Raw genomic sequence first — 20,663 nt, forward strand, 5'->3', positions numbered from 1 at the left:
TTCCTAATAGGAGATGTATTGGTGTCTTAAGGCCTGGTGTAATATTTTCAGAGACTTATTGTACTTTAAAAGTGTGATCTTACATAAAATGCACACATTTACTTGTATTTAAGTTTTAAACATATTGTATGGCTCTCATGGAATTACATTTTAAAATATGTGGCGTTTATGGCTCTCTCAGCCAAAAAGGTTCCTGACCCCTGCTCTGGAGTCTCAAGGCATGGATGAGACGATGGTGCAAGGAAAAGAAAATTATTACTTACCTGCTAATTTTCGTTCCTGTAGTACCATGGATCAGTCCAGACCGTGGGTTATGTCCCCATTCCAGCAGATGGAGTCGGCCCAAAGCTGCGAGGGGGCGTCACCATAAGTACTACTACCCCCTCTGCAGGAGTTCAGTATCGAGAATATCAAAGCCCGAGGAAACAGAAACCCCTGAATTGGATCAAGTTTAAACAAGACGGCAACAATAAGCCGCTGAATTTGTAACTAGAGAAACTGTACCGTCCCACCAACGGATGGGAGGTCACGTCGCGTGTTGACCCCTAAGAAAACAGGCACAAAACAGTGAAAAACAGGGAACACGTGAGAGAAAAACAGTAGAAAAGACACTACCATATAACAGCTGAGTCGAATCAGCCACCAAAGACAGCTGAGCAGGATGAAGACCCAAGTGCGGTGGGCATCTGGACTGATCCATGGTACTACAGGAACGAAAATTAGCAGGTAAGTAATAATTTTCTTTTCCCTGTACGTACCTGGATCAGTCCAGACCGTGGGATGTACCCAAGCTTCCCTAGACCGGGTGGGGTCCTGCGAGGCCCGCTCGTAGAACCTGTTCGCCAAAATGTCCATGGACGGAAGAGGCGAGGTGTAGGCGATAGTGTCTTGAGAATGTGTGCAAGGATTTCCAGGTGGCCGCCCTACAGATTTCTTGTGAAGAGACCGAGCGGGTCTCCGCCCAGGAGGCTGCCTGCGACCGGATAGAATGCGCTACAATGCCGGGCGGCGGGGACCGCCCCGCCCCAATGTAGGAAGCGGCAATACCGGCCTTCAGCCATCTGGCAATGGTCGTCTTCGAGGCCTGAGAACCCTTCCGGGGCCCGGACCAAAGGACGAAGAGATGATCCGAAGTCCGGAAATCATTCGTAGCCTCCAGGTAGATGCGCAGAGTGCGCTTGACATCAAGGAGACGGAGAGACCTCGGCTCAGACGAAGGGAAAGATGGCAGTTCCACCGTCTGATTCACATGGAACGCAGAAACCACCTTCGGAAGGAGGGCACAGTACGAAGAGACACTCCCGAATCGGAGAATCGGAGATAGGGCTCTCTACACGACAGAGCCTGGAGCTCCGAAATCCACCGAGCCGAGCAGATGGCCACCAGGAACACAGTCTTGAGAGTGATATCCTTGATCGTCGCATTCCTCAGCGGTTCAAATGGAGGTCCCGACATGGAACGTAGTACCAGATTGAGACTCCAGGAGGGACAAGGGTCCCGCAATGGAGGTCGCAAATGTTTGACCCCCTTGAGAAAACGGACGATGTCTGGATGTTGTAACAGAGAACCTCCGTCACGCAGAAGGGAGCCAAGGGCGGCCACTTGAACCCGGAGGGAGTTGTAAGCGAGCCCCTTGTCCACTCCCGCTTGTAGGAACTGGAGGATCTGGGGAACCGACGCCTCCGTGGGTTTTGTGTTCAGGCCGGTACACCACAGCTCGAACACCTTCCAGACCCGCACATAGGCCACTGACGTGGAAGCCTTCCGAGAACGCAGCAGCGTTGACACTACCGCCTCCGGGTAGCCCCGTCGCCGGAGGCGGCGCCTCTCAAAAGCCAGGCCGCAAGACAGAAGAGTTCTGCCTGGTCGAAAAATACCGGTCCCTGGTGGAGGAGGCGGGGAAGATGGCCCAGCCGGATGGGTCCGTCGATTACCAGGAGGAGGAGGTCCGCGAACCAAGGACGTCTTGGCCACTCTGGCGCGACGAAGATTACAGTCCCCTGATGAGCCTCTATCCGGCGGAGTAGTCTTCCCACCAGTGGCCACGGGGGGAACGCGTAGAGGAGCAGATCGGCCGGCCACGGGAGCGCGATAGCATCGACGCCCTCCGCCCCCCGCTCTCTCCGGCGACTGAAGAAACGAGGGGCCTTGGCATTTTGTGCAGTCGCCATGAGATCCAGGTGGGGGGATCCCCACCTCCGTACGAGCAACTGCATGGCCTCGTCGGAGAGGGACCACTCTCCGGGGTCCAGCAGCTGACGGCTGAGGAAATCCGCCTGGACGTTGTCCACGCCCGCGATGTGCGAGGCCGCCAGACGGGCCAGATGCCTCTCCGCCCACTGCATCAGCATTGCGGCCTCGATCGCGACCTGCGGGCTTCGAGTGCCGCCCTGTCGATTGATGTAGGCCACCGTCGTTGCGTTGTCCGATAAGATTCTGACTTCCCGATTCCGAAGGAGTGGAAGGAAGTGGAGGAGCGCCAGCCTGACCGCTCTGGTCTCCAGACGATTGATGGACCACTTCGCCTCTTCCGCGGACCACGTCCCTTGTGTGGCGCTGCGGTCGCAGACTGCTCCCCAGCCTATGAGACTGGCGTCGGTGGTTACCACTACCCAATTTGGCAGATCGAGAGAGACGCCGCGAGCAAGATGCTCCGGGACCATCCACCAGGCCAGACTGCTCCTGGCCAACTGGGGCAGTGGAAGGATCACCTGGTAGTCCTGCGAAAGAGGTTTCCAACGGGAGAGGAGCGCTCGTTGCAGAGGTCGGAGGTGTGCAAAAGCCCAAGGGACCATGTCGATGGTGGAACCCATGACCCCCAGGAGCTGCAGATAGTCCCAGGAGGTGGGAGCTGGTAAAGCAGAAAACCGCTGTATGTGCTCCCGCAGGGCTTGCGCCTTGTCCTGGCGTAGGAAGACCGCTCCCAGACGGATGTCGAAGGTCGCCCCCAAGAAGTCCAAGCGCTGCGAGGGCACGAGGGAGCTCTTGGAGAAGTTGACCACCCATCCCAGGGACTGCAGAAACTCCATCACCCTGGCCACAGCAGCCTGTCCATGCCGAAAAGACTTCGCTCTGATGAGCCAATCGTCCAGATAGGGGTGGACTAGAATACCCTCCTTCCGAAGGGCAGCCGCCACGACAACCATTATCTTGGTTCGGATTGGCGACGGCCCCCGTCGCCAATCCGAACGGAAGCGCCACAAACTGGAAATGCTGGTCCAGGATCTTGAAACGTAGAAGCCGATGATGCTCCCGCCGGATGGGGATGTGCAGATAGGCCTCCGTCAGGTCCAGGGAGGCCAGGAACTCCCCTCCATGCACCGCCGCGATCACCGAACGCAGCGTTTCCATGCAGAACCTGGTCACTCGAAGGGATTTGTTGACTTCCTTCAAGTCCAGTATGGGGCGGAAGGAACTGTCTTTCTTCGGTACGATGAAGTAGATGGAATAGTGGCCCAAGCCCACCTCTCCGGAGGGCACGGACACAATGGCGCCTATCTCCCACAGTCTGTCCAGCGTCAGCTGGACCGCCCTTCGCTTGATGGCCGAGCCGCAAGGGGAGAAAATGAACCGTCCCTTGGGAGCGCGGACAAACTCCAACTCGTAGCCGTGTCCTATGGTGTCCAAGACCCACTGATCCGAGGTGATCCGCGCCCACTCCTCGTAGAAGAACGCTAGCCGCCCCCCAATTTTGGGGATGGCGGAGCGGGCGAGCTGAACATCATTGCGAGGACTTGGGAGAAGGTTGTCCCGCCGAGGAAGCGGGACGCGCGGGGTGGCGCCCGCGAAAGGAGCGCGACCAGGGCTGAGACCTGGAAGGGGGGCGGGGGGGGGGGGGGTCGGGCTGTCGCCGGTCTGTAACTCCTGTAGCGTCTTTGCGCCCTGGCTCTGGTCCGGGAGGACGAGAAAGCCCTGGTGGAGCGATATCTGTCTTCCGGCAGGCGATGGACCGCGTTTTCCCCCAGCGACTTGATGATCTGGTCCAGATCCTCCCCAAATAGGAACTTACCCCTGAATGGCAGGGAACCCAGGCTCGACTTGGAGGACGTGTCCGCCGCCCAGTTGCGTAGCCATAGGAGCCAACGCGCCGCCACCACCGAGGCCATGGAGCGGGCGAGGACCCTGAAGAGATCATAGGAGGCGTCAGCCCCGTAAGCCACCGCGGCTTCCAGCCTATCCGCTTGCGCGGCCTCCTCGGGTGGCAGCACCTGAGAAGTGAGCAGTAGCTGCACCCAGAGAAGACTAGCCCGCTGGGCAAGCGAGCTGTACATCGCCGCCCGCAGCCCCACTGCGGAGACCTCGAAGACCCGCTTGAGGAAGACTTCCAACTTGCGATCCTGCGTGTCCCTTAACGCCGCTCCACCTGTCACCGGAATGGTGGTCCTCTTCGTGACCGCCGTCACTGCGGAGTCCACCCTGGGTACCTTGATGAGATCCAGAAAATCTTCCGGCACCGGGTACAGCCTCTCCATGGCGCGGCTGCTCTTTAGAGCAGCTTCCGGGGAATCCCATTCCCTGGTGAGGAGTTGCAGGAACGACTTGTGAATGGGAAATGCCCGCGCCCGCGGACGAAGTGCTGCCAGTACCGGATCCCCCTTCTTCGAAGAAGTGACGACAGCGGGCGCGACAAGCGCTGGCGGGTCCGGCGGGGGATCGAGGTCCAACCCCTGAATGATTTGCGGGATTAGGTCATCCAGCTCTTCCCGCTGGAAAAGGCGCAGCGTGCATGGATCCTCTCCCTCTGACGTAGAATCCCCTTGCCCCGTAGCGGCAGGGTCCGATCCTGGGGAAACCGGGTCCGACCCAGTCCCCCCCGAACCCACAGGGAGCCGGACGTGGGCGGGGAGCTGCGGGGCCCCCACGCCCACCGGAGGGGGAGGGGCAGGAGAGAGGGACGAAGGCCGCGGTAGCTTGGGTGGTGGAGGCCCCACGGGAGCCGCCAGTTCCTGCAGGTACGCTGTATGCATCAGCCGAATAAACTCTGGAGAAAACCCCGGCCTACTCGGGGTGACCTCCGCGGGTGGGGGCCCCGGGGGACCCTGTCCCTGTGAGTCCACCTCCGTAGCTGCCTCCAGTAATAAGATCGGGGGAGGGCCCTCCGAGGCATCCCCATCCTCCAGCACCGTCTGATCCCCTTCGGGGCGCAGCGCATGTAAAATGGCCGCCGTTCCCGCCAGGAATGGGGGAGGGGCCGGCTCACGCCGCCCGGGCAAGGCTGCGAACGCTGAAAAATAAGTGCGGGGCCCGGACGTGCCTTCCCCCCCTGGGAGGCACCTAGCACAGATGCCCTCCCTAGAAATGCGCGATCCTGGCTCGCCAAAGGCCGAGCAACGCGACGGCCGCGGCATAGCAAGCGCGCCGAAAGACAGCCCCGACGGTGAAAAACACTCGGCAGCCTCGGGGGGGGGCGCCGCGAGACGGCGCCCCGCTGCGGGGGGGCCCGGACGGGCCGCACTACCCGCCGATAAAACCCAAGCGGCGCCGCGGGGGGGCCTTCCTGGCCTCACAGCCCGCCGAAATAGCTCTGCCTGCTCCCTGCTGCCCACGAGGAGCCGGCCAAATGGCCGCGGGAGCAAGCGAAGGAGGCCGGTCTCCCCAGCAGTCGCAGTCAACCTAGCTGAAAAGAAAAAGTACAGCCAAGAAAACAGAAAAGCGACTTACCCCGGGAAAGACACAGACCAGCGCTGAGAGCGAAGAAAAGGGAGGCAGAGAGCCAGCACAACAAAGAAGACACGCCTCCCCAATTAACCAATTAACCCCCTTTTTTTTTTTTTTTTTTTTTTAAACTAAAGTACAACTTGATCCAAGACCAAAGCTAACAACACAGAGAAGAAAGCCCTAAACAAGGGGAAACAAGAGAGTTTCTAGGAAATCGGGAGCAAGCCCAGATTCCACTACTCGCATCTGCTGGAGTCAGAAGATACTGGACTCCTGCAGAGGGGGTAGTAGTACTTATGGTGACGCCCCCTCGAAGCTTTGGGCTGACTCCATCTGCTGGAATGGGGACATAACCCACGGTCTGGACTGATCCAGGTACGTACAGGGAAGAGAGATTCAGTTTTGTTAGGAACTGGGGAACCTTTTGGGGAAGGGGGAGTCTCTTCCGAAGGGATGGACTCCACCTTAACCAGGGTGGAACCAGACTGCTGGCGCTAATCTTTAAAAAGGAGATTGTTCTAGTTTAAAAGCTGCTCTAAGGGGAAAGCCGACAGTTGCTCAGTAGCGCATGGTTCGGAGAGAGGTATCTTCAAAAGGATACTAATGATGCATTAGAATTAGGGCATCCGGACAGTGAGGTTCCAATAATAAGTAGTCAAAGTGCCTGTAACTAAAAACTCACCTGAGCTAAAAAATTCTAACTTATCCCTACCAATTAAAAAGCAGAATGAAAATACAAACAAAAAACAAACTTTGAAATGTTTGTATGCTAACACCAGAAGTCTAAGAAGTAAGATGGGAGAATTAGAATGTATAGCAGTGAATGATGACATAGACTTATTTGGCATCTCAGAGACATGGGGGAAGGATGACAACCAATGGTACAGTGCTATACCGGCGACAGAGGGGAGCACCCGGGAGGCGGTGTGGCGCATTATGTCCGGTATGGCATAGAATCCATCCTGCATGAGACTAAATGCACAATTGAATCTTTATGGGTAGAAATCCCTTGTGTGTCAGGGAAGACTATAGTGATAGGAGTATTCTACCGTCCACCTGGTCAAGATGGTGAGACTGACAGTGAAATGCTAAGAGAAATTAGGGAAGCTAACCAAATTGGTAGTGCGGTAATAATGGGAGACTTCAATTACCCCAATATTGACTGAGTAAATGTATCATCAGTATATGCTAGAGATATAAAGTTCCCGGATGGAATACATGACATTTTTATGGAGCAATTGGTTCAGGAACCGACAAGAGAGGGAGAAATTTTAGATCTAATTCTCAGTGGAGCACAGGATTTGATGAGAGAGGTAACGGTGGTGGGGCCGCTTGGCAATAGTGATCACAATATGATCAAATTTGATTTAATGACTGGAAGGGGGACAGTAAGCAAATCCACAGCTCTTGTGCTAAACTTTCAAAAGGGAAACTTTGATAAAATGAGAAAAATTGGTAGAAAAAAACTTAAAGGAGCAGCTACAAAGGTAAAAAGTTAAAAAATATCATCCTAGAAGCACAGTCCAGATCTATTCCACACATTAAAAAATGTGGAAAGAAGGCAAAACGATTACCAGCATGGTTAACATGGGAGGTGAAAGAAGCTATTTTAGCCAAAAGATCTTCATTCAAAAATTGGAAGAAGGATCCAACAGAAGAAAATAGGATAATGCATAAGTGTTGGCAAGTTAAATGTAAGACTTTGATAAGACAGGCTTAGAGAGAATTTGAAAAGAAGTTGGCTGTAGAGGCAAAAACTCACACAGTAAAAACTTTTTAAATATATCCGAAGCAGAAAGCCTGTGAGGGAGTCAGTTGGACCGTTAGATGATCGAGGGGTTAAAGTGGCACTTAGAGAAGAGAAGGCCATCGCGGAAAGATTAAATGATTTCTTTGCTTCGGTGTTTACTGAAGAGAATGTTGGGGAGGTACCCGAACTGAAGAAGGTTTTCATGGGTAATGATTCAGATGGACTGAACCAAATCACGGTGAACCTAGAAGATGTGGTAGACCCGATTGACAAACTGAAGAGTACTAAATCACCTGGACTGGATGGTATACACCCCAGAGTTCTGAAGGAACTCAAAAATGAAATTTCAGACTTATTAGTAAAAATTTGTAGCCTATCATTAAAATCATCCATTGTACCTGAAGAGTGGAGGATAGCTAATGTAACCCCAATATTTAAAAAGGGCTCCAGGGGCGATCCGGGAAACTACAGACCGGTTAGCCTGACTTCAGTGCCAGGAAAAATAGTGGAAAGTGTTCTAAACATCAAAATCACAGAACATATAGAAAGACATGGTTTAATGGAAAAAAGTCAGCATGGCTTGACCCAAGGCAAGTCTTGCCTCACAAATCTGCTTCACTTTTTTGAAGGAAGTAATAAATATGTGGATAAAGGTGAACCGGTAGATGTAGTGCACTTGGACTTTCAGAAGGCATTTGACAAAGTTCCTCATGAGAGGCTTCTAGGAAAAGTGAAAAGTCATGGGATAGGTGGCGATGTCCTTTTGTGGATTACAAACTGGCTAAAAGACAGGAAACAGAGAGTAGGATTAAATGGACAATTTTCTCAGTGGAAGGGAGTGGGCAGTGGAGTGCCTCAGGGATCTGTATTGGGACCCTTACTTTTCAATATATTTATAAATGATCTGGAAAGAAATACGACGAGTGAGGTAATCAAATTTGCAGATGATACAAAGTTGTTCAGAGTAGTTAAATCACAAGGAGATTATAATAAATTGCAGAAAGACCTTGTGAGACTGGAAAATTGGGCATCGAAATGGCAGATGAAATTTAATGTGGATAAGTACAAGGTGATGCATATAGGGAAAAATAACCCATGCTATAGTTACACAATGTTAGGTTCCATATTAGGCACTACTACCCAAGAAAGATCTAGGCGTCACAGTTGAAACACATTGAAATTGACAGTTCAGTGTGCTGCGGCAGTCAAAAAAGCAAACAGAATGTTGGGAACTATTAGAAAGGGAATGGTGAATAAAACGGAAAATGTCATAATGCCTCTGTATCGCTCCATGGTGAGACCACACCTTGAATACTGTGTACAATTCTGGTCGCCGCATCTCAAAAAAGATATAATTGCGATGGAGAAGGTACAGAGAAGGGCTACCAAAATGATAAGGGGAATGGAACAACTCCCCTATGAGGAAAAACTAAAGAGGTTAGGACTTTTCAGCTTGGAGAAGAGACGACTGAGGGGGGATATGATAGAGGTGTTTAAAATCATGAGAGGTCTACAACGGGTAGATGTGAATCGGTTATTTACTCTTTTGGATAATAGAAAGACTAGGGGGCACTCCATGAAGTTAGCATGTGGCACATTTAAAACTAATTGGAGAAAGTTCTTTTTCACTCAACGCACAATTGAACTCTGGAATTTGTTGCCAGAGGATGTGGTTAGTGCAGATAGTGTAGCTGGGTTTAAAAAAGGATTGGGTAAGTTCTTGGAGGAGAAGTCCATTACCTGCTATTAATTAAGTTGACTTAGAAAATAGCCACTGCTGTTACTAGCAATGGAAACATGGAATAGACTTAGTTTTTGGGTAATTGCCAGGTTCTTATGGCCTGGACTGGCCACTGTTGGAAACAGGATGCTGGGCTTGATGGACCCTTGGTCTGACCCAGTATGCATGTTCTTATCCTCTGATAGTAGCAAGTCTAGATATTATGGGATAATTGTAACAACTCAGCTGCTGCTCATCTTTCCCCCCCCCCCAAAAAAAAACAAAAACAAAAAAAAAACCTACTTGACAATCCTATAGGCACTGAGCTAAGCAAAACTGTATTTTCCAAGTTTTTAAACTATTCATTGTGCAACAAATAAGGTTAGCTTTTAATAAAGAAAGCAAACTAGTCAGTCTCAAGCCATCTTCAACAGTCAATTCTGAACAATATCCCTTTTGACCCTCTTGTAGCTGGGACCTAAGGCATGACAACTATGAGGAAGGCAGAATGGACAGATTCTATGGTCAGGTAATTATCTGCAACAGTGTACTTACAAGAAGAATTGCCTCTCTGATGTGTGCTTCCCGCTGGTCTCTTGTCAAGGTGGCTCCAGTCAACGGGCAGTTGAAATATACACCAGACACTGAGAGATTAGTGTGCTCTTCCGTAACTACACTCACAGGACCCTGAAGAAAAAGTTGAAATCAGTACCTAAGGGGAAGAGAATATTTCTGTAGAAAATGGCAAAAAAAACCCCTCAATGGCCACCTACAAAAATGAAAACTAGTGAAACTAGTTTTATGGTAGCCCTTGCTCACCTAGATTAATCTAAATACTCGCCTTTCCAAATCCAAGCTCAAGGCAAGTTACAAATCAGGTACAGCAGCTATTTCCCTCTTCCCAGAGATTTTACAAAATAAGGGCCCTATTTACCAAAGAATGCTCTTCCTTTATTCTTACGTACTGAGAAAGAATTAAGCATTTTCAAAAAGGGCCTTAAAACTTGGACCTTTATGACACCTAAAGGAAAACTGGTTCTTACCTGCTAATTTTCATTCCTGTAGGACCACAGATCAGTCCAGACTCTTGGGTTTTGCCTCCCCTTCAGGAGATGGAGACAAAGAAAGTTTTACTGACAATGCCACCTGCAGTCACTCAGTATTGAACTATACCCAAGCCAGATGAGAAAAACAAAAATAACCTCAGAACTAACCTACCTGCCCCAAAGGAGCAATGGGAAAAGAAAACCTGAGAATCCTAACAGTGCCCACACAATCTCTGTGCAGGACCAAAAACAGCTTGTGCTATTCTTCAGAGAAAGAATAACAAAACAGATTGAGTGGACTCTTCAAGTTCTCCTCTCCTGCAGTGGACAGGAACTCTGGACTGATCTGTGGTACTACAGGAACAAAAATTAGCAGGTAAGAACCAATTTTCTTTTCCCTGTTCGTACCCAGATCAGTCCAGACTCCTGGGATGTACCAAAGCTTCCCTAAGAGGGGTGGGACTGCGAGAGTCCCACTCGAAGTACACTTTCACCAAAGCCCATGGCCTCCGGGGCCTGGACGTCCAAACAGTAATGCCTGGTGAAAGTGTGGAATGACTTCCAAGTCACTGCTCGACAGATCTCATGCAGTGAAACTCGCTGACATTCAGCCCAAGACGACATTCAGCCTAAGTAAGTCGAATGTGACCAAAGCCCTTCAGGGGCGGGACGGCCATGACCAATATAAGCAGAGCTAATAGCCACCTTCAACCACCGTGCAATGATAGCTCACGAGGCCTTATGACCTTTTTTGGCACCACTCCACAACACAAAAAGTTGATCCGATAGGCGGAAGTCATTCATAACCTTCAGGTAATGTAATAAAGCATGCCTCATGTCTAACCAAGGCAAATCCTTAGCACGAGGTGAAGCAGGATCCAAAGCTGGGAAGAATGGAAGTTCCACTGGCTGATTCAAGTGAAAGGAAGAAACCACCTTTAGCAAAAAGGATGGGACCATTCACAGGGAAACTCCTGTATCTGAAATTCTCAAAAAGGGCTCTAAACATGACAAGGCTAAAGTTTGGAAATTAGACGAGCTGAACAAATTGCCACCAGAAAAAAAGTCCTTCATAGAAGATCATTTCAGGGCTTCAAAGGGGGCGGCACACAAGCCCTTAAGGACCAGATTAAGGTTAGAGGATGGACAAGGTTTTCGTACCGGAGAACGTAAATGCTTAGCCCCCCCAAGAAAAACGCACCACATCTGGTTGTGCTGCCAAAGAAATTCCACCAATCTTGCCCCGAAGACAGCCTAAGGCCGCCATTTGAACTCTCAGGGAATAAAAGGAAAGACCTTTAGTCAAACCCTCCTGTAGGAATGCTAAAACATCCACAACTGAGGCTCGCCGAGGGTCCACCTTTTGCCTCAAGGCGATAGCTAAAGCCAGAAGAATGCTAGACTGCATAGAGAGAGGAATAATGAGTAAGAAAAGGGAAGTGATTATCCCCTTGTACAGGTCCTTGGTGAGGCCTCACCTGGAGTACTGTGTTCAGTTCTGTAGACCGTATCTCAGAAGGGACAGAGACAGGATGGAGGCAGTCCAGAGAAGGGCGACCAAAAAGGTGGAGGGTCTTCATCGAATGACTTATGAGGAGAGATTGAAGAATCTAAATATGTATACCCTGGAGGAAAGGAGGAACAGCGGTGATATGATACAGTCTTTCAGATACTTGAAAGGTTTTAATGATCCAAAGTAAACGACAAACATTTTCCATGGAAAAAAAATCAGCAGAACCAGGGGTCATGATTTAAAACTCCAAGGAGGAAGACTCAGAACCAATGTCAGGAAGTATTTCTTCACAGAGAGGGTTGTGGATGCCTGGAACGCCCTTCCGGAAGAAATGGTGAGGAGCAAAACTGTGAAGGATTTCAAAAGGGCGTGGGATAAACACTGTGGATCCATAAAGTCTTGAGGATGTGAATGAAATGAAGAGAAGAGGCATGGGTGTGGCTTACAGGAATGACGGCTACTACCCTTATTCAATAAACATACACACGGTTAATGCGACTCCAACATTGCTCTATGCTTCAACGGCAAGAGGAAATGTGGGAAAAAGGATCTGCATTTACAAATAAGAGTGGTTGTTACGGCAGTTACTACCCCAAACCAAATTAGCCTGATACTTCATTTTCAATGCATAGCCAAGCAGCTCTCTGCTTCAATGGCAGGGGGAATGAAGAAAAGATTATTTATATTCAAACCACCAACAAGGACTAAATTGCACAGGCTGGGCAAACATAAGCGTGGGAGTAGCTTGCTTATTGCTGCGGTTACTACCCCTAACCAATTGGGCTTGATACTTCACATTAATGCAGCTCCAGCACTGCTCTCTACATCAATTGGCGGGGGTGGAAGGAAATTAGAACCAAAAAGTTACCAATAAAGGCCCTGACCTCAGCGGTCAGAGTAACAGATAAGTATGAGAAAAATAAGTATGAAAGCTTGCTGGGCAGACTGGATGGGCCGTTTGGTCTTCTTCTGCCGTCATTTCTATGTTTCTATGTTACACCACAACTCAAATACTTTCCAAACTCTTATGTATGCCAGGGAAGTGAAAGGTTTCCTAGATTGCAAGAGGGTCGCAATAACTCCTTCCGAATAACCCTTATTCCTCAATCGTTCCCTCTCAAAAGCCAAGCCACTAGACAAAAGCGATCTTCCTGATCCAAACAGACAAGACCTTGATGCAGAAGACTGGGCAGATGCGCCAGCCGTAATGAACCGTCCACAGCCAGGTTGACCAAGTCCACAAACCTCAGATGCCTCAGCCACCTCGCCTGGATGGACCTCTATTCAACGCAAAATCTTGCCTACCAACAGCAAGGTGGAAACATGTAGAGAAGGACTCCTGTCAGCCAAGACAGAACACACACATCCATTCCTTCTACCCCTCTTTCCCTTCGCCGACTGAAGAATTGTGGGGCTTTGGCAATGTGAAAGGTCGCCATCCGATCCATGCCCTGCGTGCCCCACTTTCGTCGGCTGAGGCATAGCATTTCCTCCGACAACTCCCACTCTCCGGGGTCCAACTGATGCCAGCTCAGAAAGTCCGCTTAAACGTTGTCTGTGCCTGCTATGTGAGAGGCAGCTATTTGACCCAGATGCCGTTCCTCCCATCTGATCAACTCTCGGCCCCCTGAGCCACCGTGGTCACATTGTCAGACAACACACACACACTAGTTGGCCCCTCACCAGAGGTAGAAGCGCTTGCAGGGCTAAAAACGCACAGCTCTTGTTTCCAAACGATTGATAGACCATGAGGCTTCCTTCGTTGATCACCGGCCTTGTACAAACTGGTTCCGACAAACTGCTCCCCATCCAGAGAGATCGTCATCGGTGGTGACTATTGTCCACACCCCGTCTTAGCTTGTCCGGCAGGAGCCACCAGGCAAGAATGGATCGAGCGAACTCCGGCAGGGGGAGCGGGAGCTGAAATTGTTCTAATTGTGGGTCCCAACGGGATAGCAATGCTGACTGCAGAGGCCGCATATGTGCAAATGCCCATGGAACAAACTCCAGGGTAGAAGCCATAGACCCGAGAACCTGTAAGTAATCCCAGAATCTGGGCACCCGCCTCTGCAAGCAGTCTCGAACTTGTGCATGTAACTTGGAAATCCGATCTTCGGAGAGGAAAACCTTCCCCAACCTGGTATCGAAAAGCGCCCCCAGGAACTCCAAATGCTGGGAAGGAACTAGCTGACTCTTGCTCAGATTGACTATCCAACCCAGAGAGCACAGTCGATGGAGGATTACGTCCACTGCTTCCCGACAGAGGCTCTCCAATTTGGTCCGGATCAACCAGTTGTCCAGATAAGGATGAACCAGGATGCCATCCCACCAGAGCGCCGCCGCCACCATGACCATCACCTTGGTAAAGGACCTGGGCACCATTGCCAGACCGAAAGGGAAAGCGCAAAACTGGAAGTTCCACCAGAATCATGAATCTCATATCTCTGATGGTCGGACCGGATGCCAATATGAAAGTATACTTCAGTCAAATCCAGAGATGCCAGGAATTCTCCTTTGCGCACAGAGGTGATTACCAAAAGCAAGGTCTCCATTCGAAAGCAAGTGACCTTGAGAATGACATTCACTTTTTTGAGATCAAGAATAGGCCTGAACGTGTCTTTCTTTTTGGGGACTACGAAATAAATGGAACAACCCAACCCTTGTTCTTCTAGAGGTACAGGCACGAAGGCCCAAGCTGGCATAGACGAGTGACAGTTTCTCGCACTACCAATGTCTTTGCGAGATAAGAGCAAGGGGAGACTAGGACCTGATCTCTTAATGGACGAGCAAATTCTAAAGGCGGAGCCTTGACTTATCACATTTAGGACCCACTGAACTGATGTGATCTTGGCCCACTCCTCATAATATGGAGCCAACCGGCCCCCGATCACTAGATCTGAGAAGTAGACCGGCCTCTCCTCATTGTGAGGATTTGGCTTATTCACTGCTGAGGGAGGAGGCATCCCTGCCCAACCTGTATCCCCGAAAGGACTGGTTCCAACATGATTGCCTACCCGAGGACTGTCTCTGAGAACCCCCCCTCCCCCCCGAAGGCTTGGACGGACGAAACAGCCGACTGGCTCTGAAGCGGGAAGGCAGGGAGCTTTTCACCCTCGGTTTGTCCTTCGGCAGTTTATGAAACTTGTTCTCCCTGATGAGAAACTTAATCTCCTCCTCCAAGTCCTTGCCAAACAGCAATTTTCCTTTGAAAGGCAATGAACCCAACCGGGCCTTGGACGAGACATCGGCCGCCCAGTTCCTCAGTCAGAAGAGGCGACGAGCCGAAACTGCTGACATCACAGTTCTTGAGGAAGCCAGATGAGATCATATGAGGCATCAGCACTATATGCCACCACAGCCTCCAGATGCTCAGCTTGTCGTTACTCCGACTCGGATAAGGACCTGTCAGCCTTTAGCTGTTGCACCCAGCGCAATCCGGCTCTCAACATAAAACTGTTACACAATCTTTTTGAGGTAATCGCCTCCCAGAAATTAAGGAATTTCTTCTTGAGCTTGACCTGCCTTTCTTGCCTGAGCCTCAACAGGAGATGCTGTCAGAGCCTATATCCTTGCTTGAGATTCCAACGGCGGTGAAAGCTTTGCCGGGTGGGAAGTGTCCAGGACCAGTCAGCTATTCCATTGACTTTTTTTTTTTTTTTTTTTTTTTTTTTTTTTTAAAGGTTCCTGGGCTCAGGTCTCCATGTTTCTTCTCCCAGTCTTTAATATGGTTGGGGAGGGGGAGAATTCCCTGAGGTCCATGGCTGATGGGAATATTACTCTCCTTCATAAGAAAGGCAAACATGCTCTGGAGTGTGGATCATATTGGCCAATCTCCTTAATGAATTCAGATATAAAACATTTTTGCAAAAGTATTGCAATTGCATCTCAAAACCTTGCTCCCCCATCTAGTGCACTCTGACCAAACCGGTTTTATTAAGAGAAGTCACTCTACATCTAAACACTAGGAGGCTATTTAATCTTCTCCATTTAGCTAAAGCCAAGGCTCTGGCAGGGGCCATAATTTCCCTAGATGCCGAAAAGGCGTTCGATCGTGTCTCATGGCTTTTTTTGTTTGCAGCTTTAGAAATAGATGGGCTTCTGACACATTCCATTGCTTGGATTCGACCTACGTATGAACAACCTCAAGTGTGCCTGATCATCAAGAGGGGCACACGATAGGGCTGCCCCCCCTATCGCCCCTGCTCTTTGACCTGGCTATTGAACCCTTGGCTGACACCATTAGACAACATCCCCACATTTCTGGGTTTGTTTTTGGGGGCAAAACACAAAATTTCTTTATGTGTGGATGACATTTTAATATATTTATTTATTTATATGTTTTTTTATGCCGAAGTATAGCTAGATGCCTTCACTCCGGTTTACAGATCTAACAACTTAGTATATTTTGTCAACAATTTAAGTAAACATTTTTGTCAACAATTGAAAACAAAACAGGGTATAACTGTGATCAGACCGGGAAATAATCAACAAATTGAATAAACTTATGTAAATAAAACAACTTAGAGTGGGTTAATATTTATAATTTGAAATGTGTTATCACTGACGGGGGGAAATATGTTATTGTGAAGGGGGAAATATATTTTTAATGGAAAGAAGAGGATGTTAACGTTCGATTTATCTATGAGAAACTAATTTTAAAAGTCTGTGGATAATTATGTAGTATCGTTCTTGTCGTTGAACAATCAAGCTTATACGTTCTATGTAATAGTCTTGGGATTGTTCTTGCATAACCGAAATTGGTTATGTGTTAAATAGGTATGTGAAGTTAACCGATATTGTCTTTGAAAGTTTGACCTAAGATCCAAGTTTTGAGCTCTTTTTTAAATGATTTGATTTTGCTTTGTGAGCTCAGGTAATATGGTAGTGAGCTCATAAATTCGGGCCTGCAATGGAAATGGCTCTGTTTCTTGTGTTGGATACCTTAGCTAATGGAAGTGATGGTATGACTAGATGTAATTTACTATATGATTTCCCTTAAGACCTTTGGGCAGGCTCTTTTTACTCTCCTGGTGTGCTATGGTTAATTTTGATAAATCTCAACTATTTCTTGTTGACTTGAAACTTTCAATCCTGGACTCGCTCAGAGAGTTTAAAGTAGTTCAACAGGGCTTTCAACATCTAGGTGTTTTCATTCCTCGGAACTTCCGGGACCTTTTGGGGAAAAATATTGCCCCATTGGTAACTTGCATCAAACAAGTTCTCAGACTGGGAACACCTAACTGTTTCCTGGATTGGCCGAGTCAGCCTGCTCAAAATGAATTTACTCCTGCAATTATTACACCTGTTTCAGCACGTACTCTGTCACATCCCAGCTTCCTTTTTCACGCACCTAAACCAATGTATAACTACATTTATATGGAAAGGGAGGCAGGCTCGGCTGGGTTTGTGCCAGCTTTTGCTTCCTAAGTCGCAGCGGGGTCTTGCTCTGCCTAACCCGCAGCTATATTACTGGGCTGCTAGGCTTAATTTTTTGAAAGCTTGGATGAGATGGGGGGATGATGCATACTTACAACTGGAGAGGCTGCAGCCTAAGGTTGTAAACCTTGATGTCCTCCCTTTTCTTCCTCGTGATTCGCCTAACGGTAGGCGGATTTGCCGTGCCAGCCCTCTCATTGCACACACTTTGTACGTTTGGCGACAGGTTCTCAAGTCTCTGGGACAATCCGAGGCAGATGCCCTGCTTAATGCACCAATATATGAAAATCCCATTCTCTCTGGCTATACCTTTTCACCACCTGTGTTTAGAGACTGGAGGGATAGCGGTCTCATACATATAACACAGTTATGGGATGACTCAGGTTTCATTGTGCGAAGATTATGATCTCTCCCCACATTCCCATGTATACTATCTTCAATTATGGGAGGCATTGCAGGATAAGTTTGACCTGTCCCAACCTTTGCTCCCGCTAGATGGCTTGGAGTCTTTTTTTTAAGTGACCCCGACGCCAATGGGAAGGGCATCTCTCTCATTTATATGGGTATTCTACGTAGCGATAAATAGTGATTGATGCTTAGAATGCCGATCTAGACCTTTCGCTGGATCATAAAGCCTGGAAATGCATTTGGAATGCTTCCCACCACATCTCCATTTGCGCCCGGAGAAAGGAGTTAATGCTTAAGTTGTTGAACAGAACATATCGCATGGGTGTGGGCAACCTGGATCTTATATCCACATGTGGTGGTTTTGCCCTATTGTTGGTACCTTCTGGGTACAAGTTATTCAAGAAATAGCAGACATTCTGGGCATCTCTGTGCAACGTCCCAGAGTTAGGTCTTTTGGGCCATTGGAATATGTCCCTAATCCCCATTAGACACAGGGCCCTGGGTAGGACAGTTACTTTTAGCAGCAAGATTTACCATTGCCACCTTTTGGAAGACATGCCCTACATTAGCATTTTGGAGTAAACAAATTCAAATCATTGCTAAAATTGAATTATGCTATGACTTGAAGAATGAACATGTTAAATACATGTCTATTTGGGGCCCATACAGGGAATATTTGAATACTTGTCAGCATAATGTCTGAATGTATATTATATTCTTGACCACCTGATTCTGTTCCTTTCTTTTCTTATGCTGAACCTCTGTATTGGAGAGAGGTCTTTCCTCTCTGTACTGCTACTATGCAGATGTTTGTAATGTCTTGAATATCTGACTTGTGCCTTGTGAAGTTTTATTTATAACTTTATAACTGAGAAAAAGAGTTTAAAAAAAGCCAGCTGGAGATGCACCTTCAATGCCGTCGCACTGGCCATGGGGATGGTCATCTTCTTAGTAACTGCCGCACAGAGGCATCCACCTTTGGGATCTTGAGAAGCTTTAGCGCATCCTCGGGGAAAGGATATAACTTGTCCATGGCGCTGCTGACCTTTATGCCAGTGTCAGGAGTATCCCACTCCCTAAACAGCAAGTCGCTGACAGACGGAAAAGAAAAGCTTGAGAAGGGCCACGAAGGCCAAAACATGACCGGATGCATTGCTCCCACTTCCGAGTGCTCCTGCGGGACTTCTATACCCAGTTCCTGCAGAACAGTTGGTATAAGGGGAGCCAATTCCTCCTTGTGGAACAGCTGAACCACTTTGGGGTCATTACCTTCAACTGCTGGTACCTTCGATATCTCCTGATCCGTATCCTGATCCACCAGAGCTGAATCTGATCCCGGAGGTCCTTGCGCTGGGACCTCATCCGCCCCGGAATCTACTGGACAATCGGCTGTGGCGGTCGTCTGAGTTGGAAGCTCAGGAACCCGCCTGATCCTAGTGGCCCCTGGAACCCCAGAGGGCTTGGAGAGCTTAGCCAGAAGCACAGGAGCATCCTGAGTAGCCCGGCACCGCAGGGACTTTCATGCCTTATAGGCTTTGTGCAAGAGAAGTACAAAGTCCGAAGAAAAAGAAGAAGAGGAATCAAATCCTGCTGGAACTCCTCTTCACAGTCAGAAGGGGGCCCTCCAGACACTGAACCCCCACCTGAGGTAACTGGCTCCAGCGACAACACGGCACGGAAATATCCCTCCTCCACGGCAGCTCTGAAGGAGGACAAAATGGCCTCCGTTCCCGCGCTTAGTGGGAAAGCATCACTAGCTGACTTCCATGCCGGAAAGAGCCACCCAGGCTCTCAGCGTTGGAAGTGCTTGCTGTTTGCTGCGCTCCCCCCCAAAGAGCCCTCCCTGCCGGAGAGGCATTGTGAGCACTGTGTCACAGGACAGTCGTGCGCATCCCCACACACTGTGCAAGCCACCACGCACAACATGCTGACCAGCCTCGGGAAACCCAGATGGCACCACCGGAGGATGGGGGGGGGGAAACAAGCTCTGAGCTGTCCGCTACACTAAACCAGTGCGGTAGTGTCGGGGAAAGTGTGCCGTGCCACAGCACTTCCCTGTGACTGCCGGTGCTCAGTTCTCAATCAAAAGATTTTTTTTTTAAAGAAACTTTAATAATCAAAGAATAATAAGAGCCACTTCCCTTCTGAAGAATGGCCAAAGACTTGAGCAGGCCTGCAGGGCGAAGGAACTGGGACTCCCAGGTTTCAGCCCTGCACAGAGATGAAGGACTGAGCAATAAAGGGTCTGCGACCCCCTGCTCGTCCACCTCAGGTACCGGGGGTGGGGGATGGCCCTAACAGAATCTGGCAACTCCCTGGGAGGCTCTTAGAAGACTCTGATGACTTTCCACATGTTTCTGTAAATCAGTACTTGTTATTCAGAGGCTAGTGCCCCAGCTGAAAGTGTACAGGAAAGTTCATTAGCACCTAGTCAATTATAAAAACAAACAACAAAAAACAAATAAATTTACACAGTAAAAAAAAAAAAAAAAGGGGGGGGGGGAAGGGGGTCTCCAAGGGATGGTTTCACTTTGTCCAGACAGTGCTAAATACCCTATCAGCACTACCTGGACATAGTTACCCAGGTAACTATTCAGACAAATCACTGCCCTAAAGTTACCCAGCTAACTTCATCTGGATATGTTCAGTGGCATTTTTCCCCTGTTAATATTATCCAGTTAGTTTTACCTGGCTATTCAGTGGCACTTATTTGATTAACTTACCCACTCAGCAGGTCTCTGAGAGACCCCTATGTCTTTCTTGTGAAGCACCGTATTTTCCTGAGATTGGGACTCCCAGGTTATTGAGCGCCCCATGTATTTTCCTAGTTCCCACACTAAATCTCTAAAAACAAAATTATGCTTTCACAATATGAAAGATCATCTTTACCTTGTGACTTGTAGAAGCTTCCGTTTCACGTGCAGCTGCTTCAGCCTCAAGCTCCTTCTTCACTAACAAAAGAAGAACAAAAATCCACATTAGACAGACAGTTGAAAAAAGCAAAACCAAAAAGCTATCCCGAGAGACTTTACCTCAGCAGTGGGTAGTTATATCTACACTCAATGCATCTACAAAATCGGTCTTGCTGGTCAGATACATGGCTCTTTAGAAGGGCTTACGATCTAATGTAAA

The 20,663-nt window shown here is 48.9% G+C and overlaps 1 protein-coding gene across 2 annotated transcripts in view; it reads right to left on the bottom strand.

The window, feature by feature from the left end:
• UBXN6 (UBX domain protein 6) overlaps positions 1 to 20,663 on the bottom strand; it is a 277,263-nt gene that overhangs the window by 181,071 nt on the left and 75,529 nt on the right. For both annotated transcript variants that reach the window (XM_029614529.1, XM_029614528.1), the window contains exons 3-4: positions 20,421 to 20,482; positions 9,684 to 9,815 (exon numbers count right to left, since the gene is read on the bottom strand). In XM_029614529.1, coding sequence (XP_029470389.1) covers positions 9,684 to 9,815; positions 20,421 to 20,482 — 194 coding nt within the window. The remainder of the gene's footprint in view (positions 1 to 9,683; positions 9,816 to 20,420; positions 20,483 to 20,663) is intronic.

The sequence above is a fragment of the Rhinatrema bivittatum genome, chromosome 8 (genome assembly GCF_901001135.1).
Source record: "Rhinatrema bivittatum chromosome 8, aRhiBiv1.1, whole genome shotgun sequence".
NCBI classification, from domain to species: Eukaryota; Metazoa; Chordata; class Amphibia; order Gymnophiona; family Rhinatrematidae; genus Rhinatrema; species Rhinatrema bivittatum.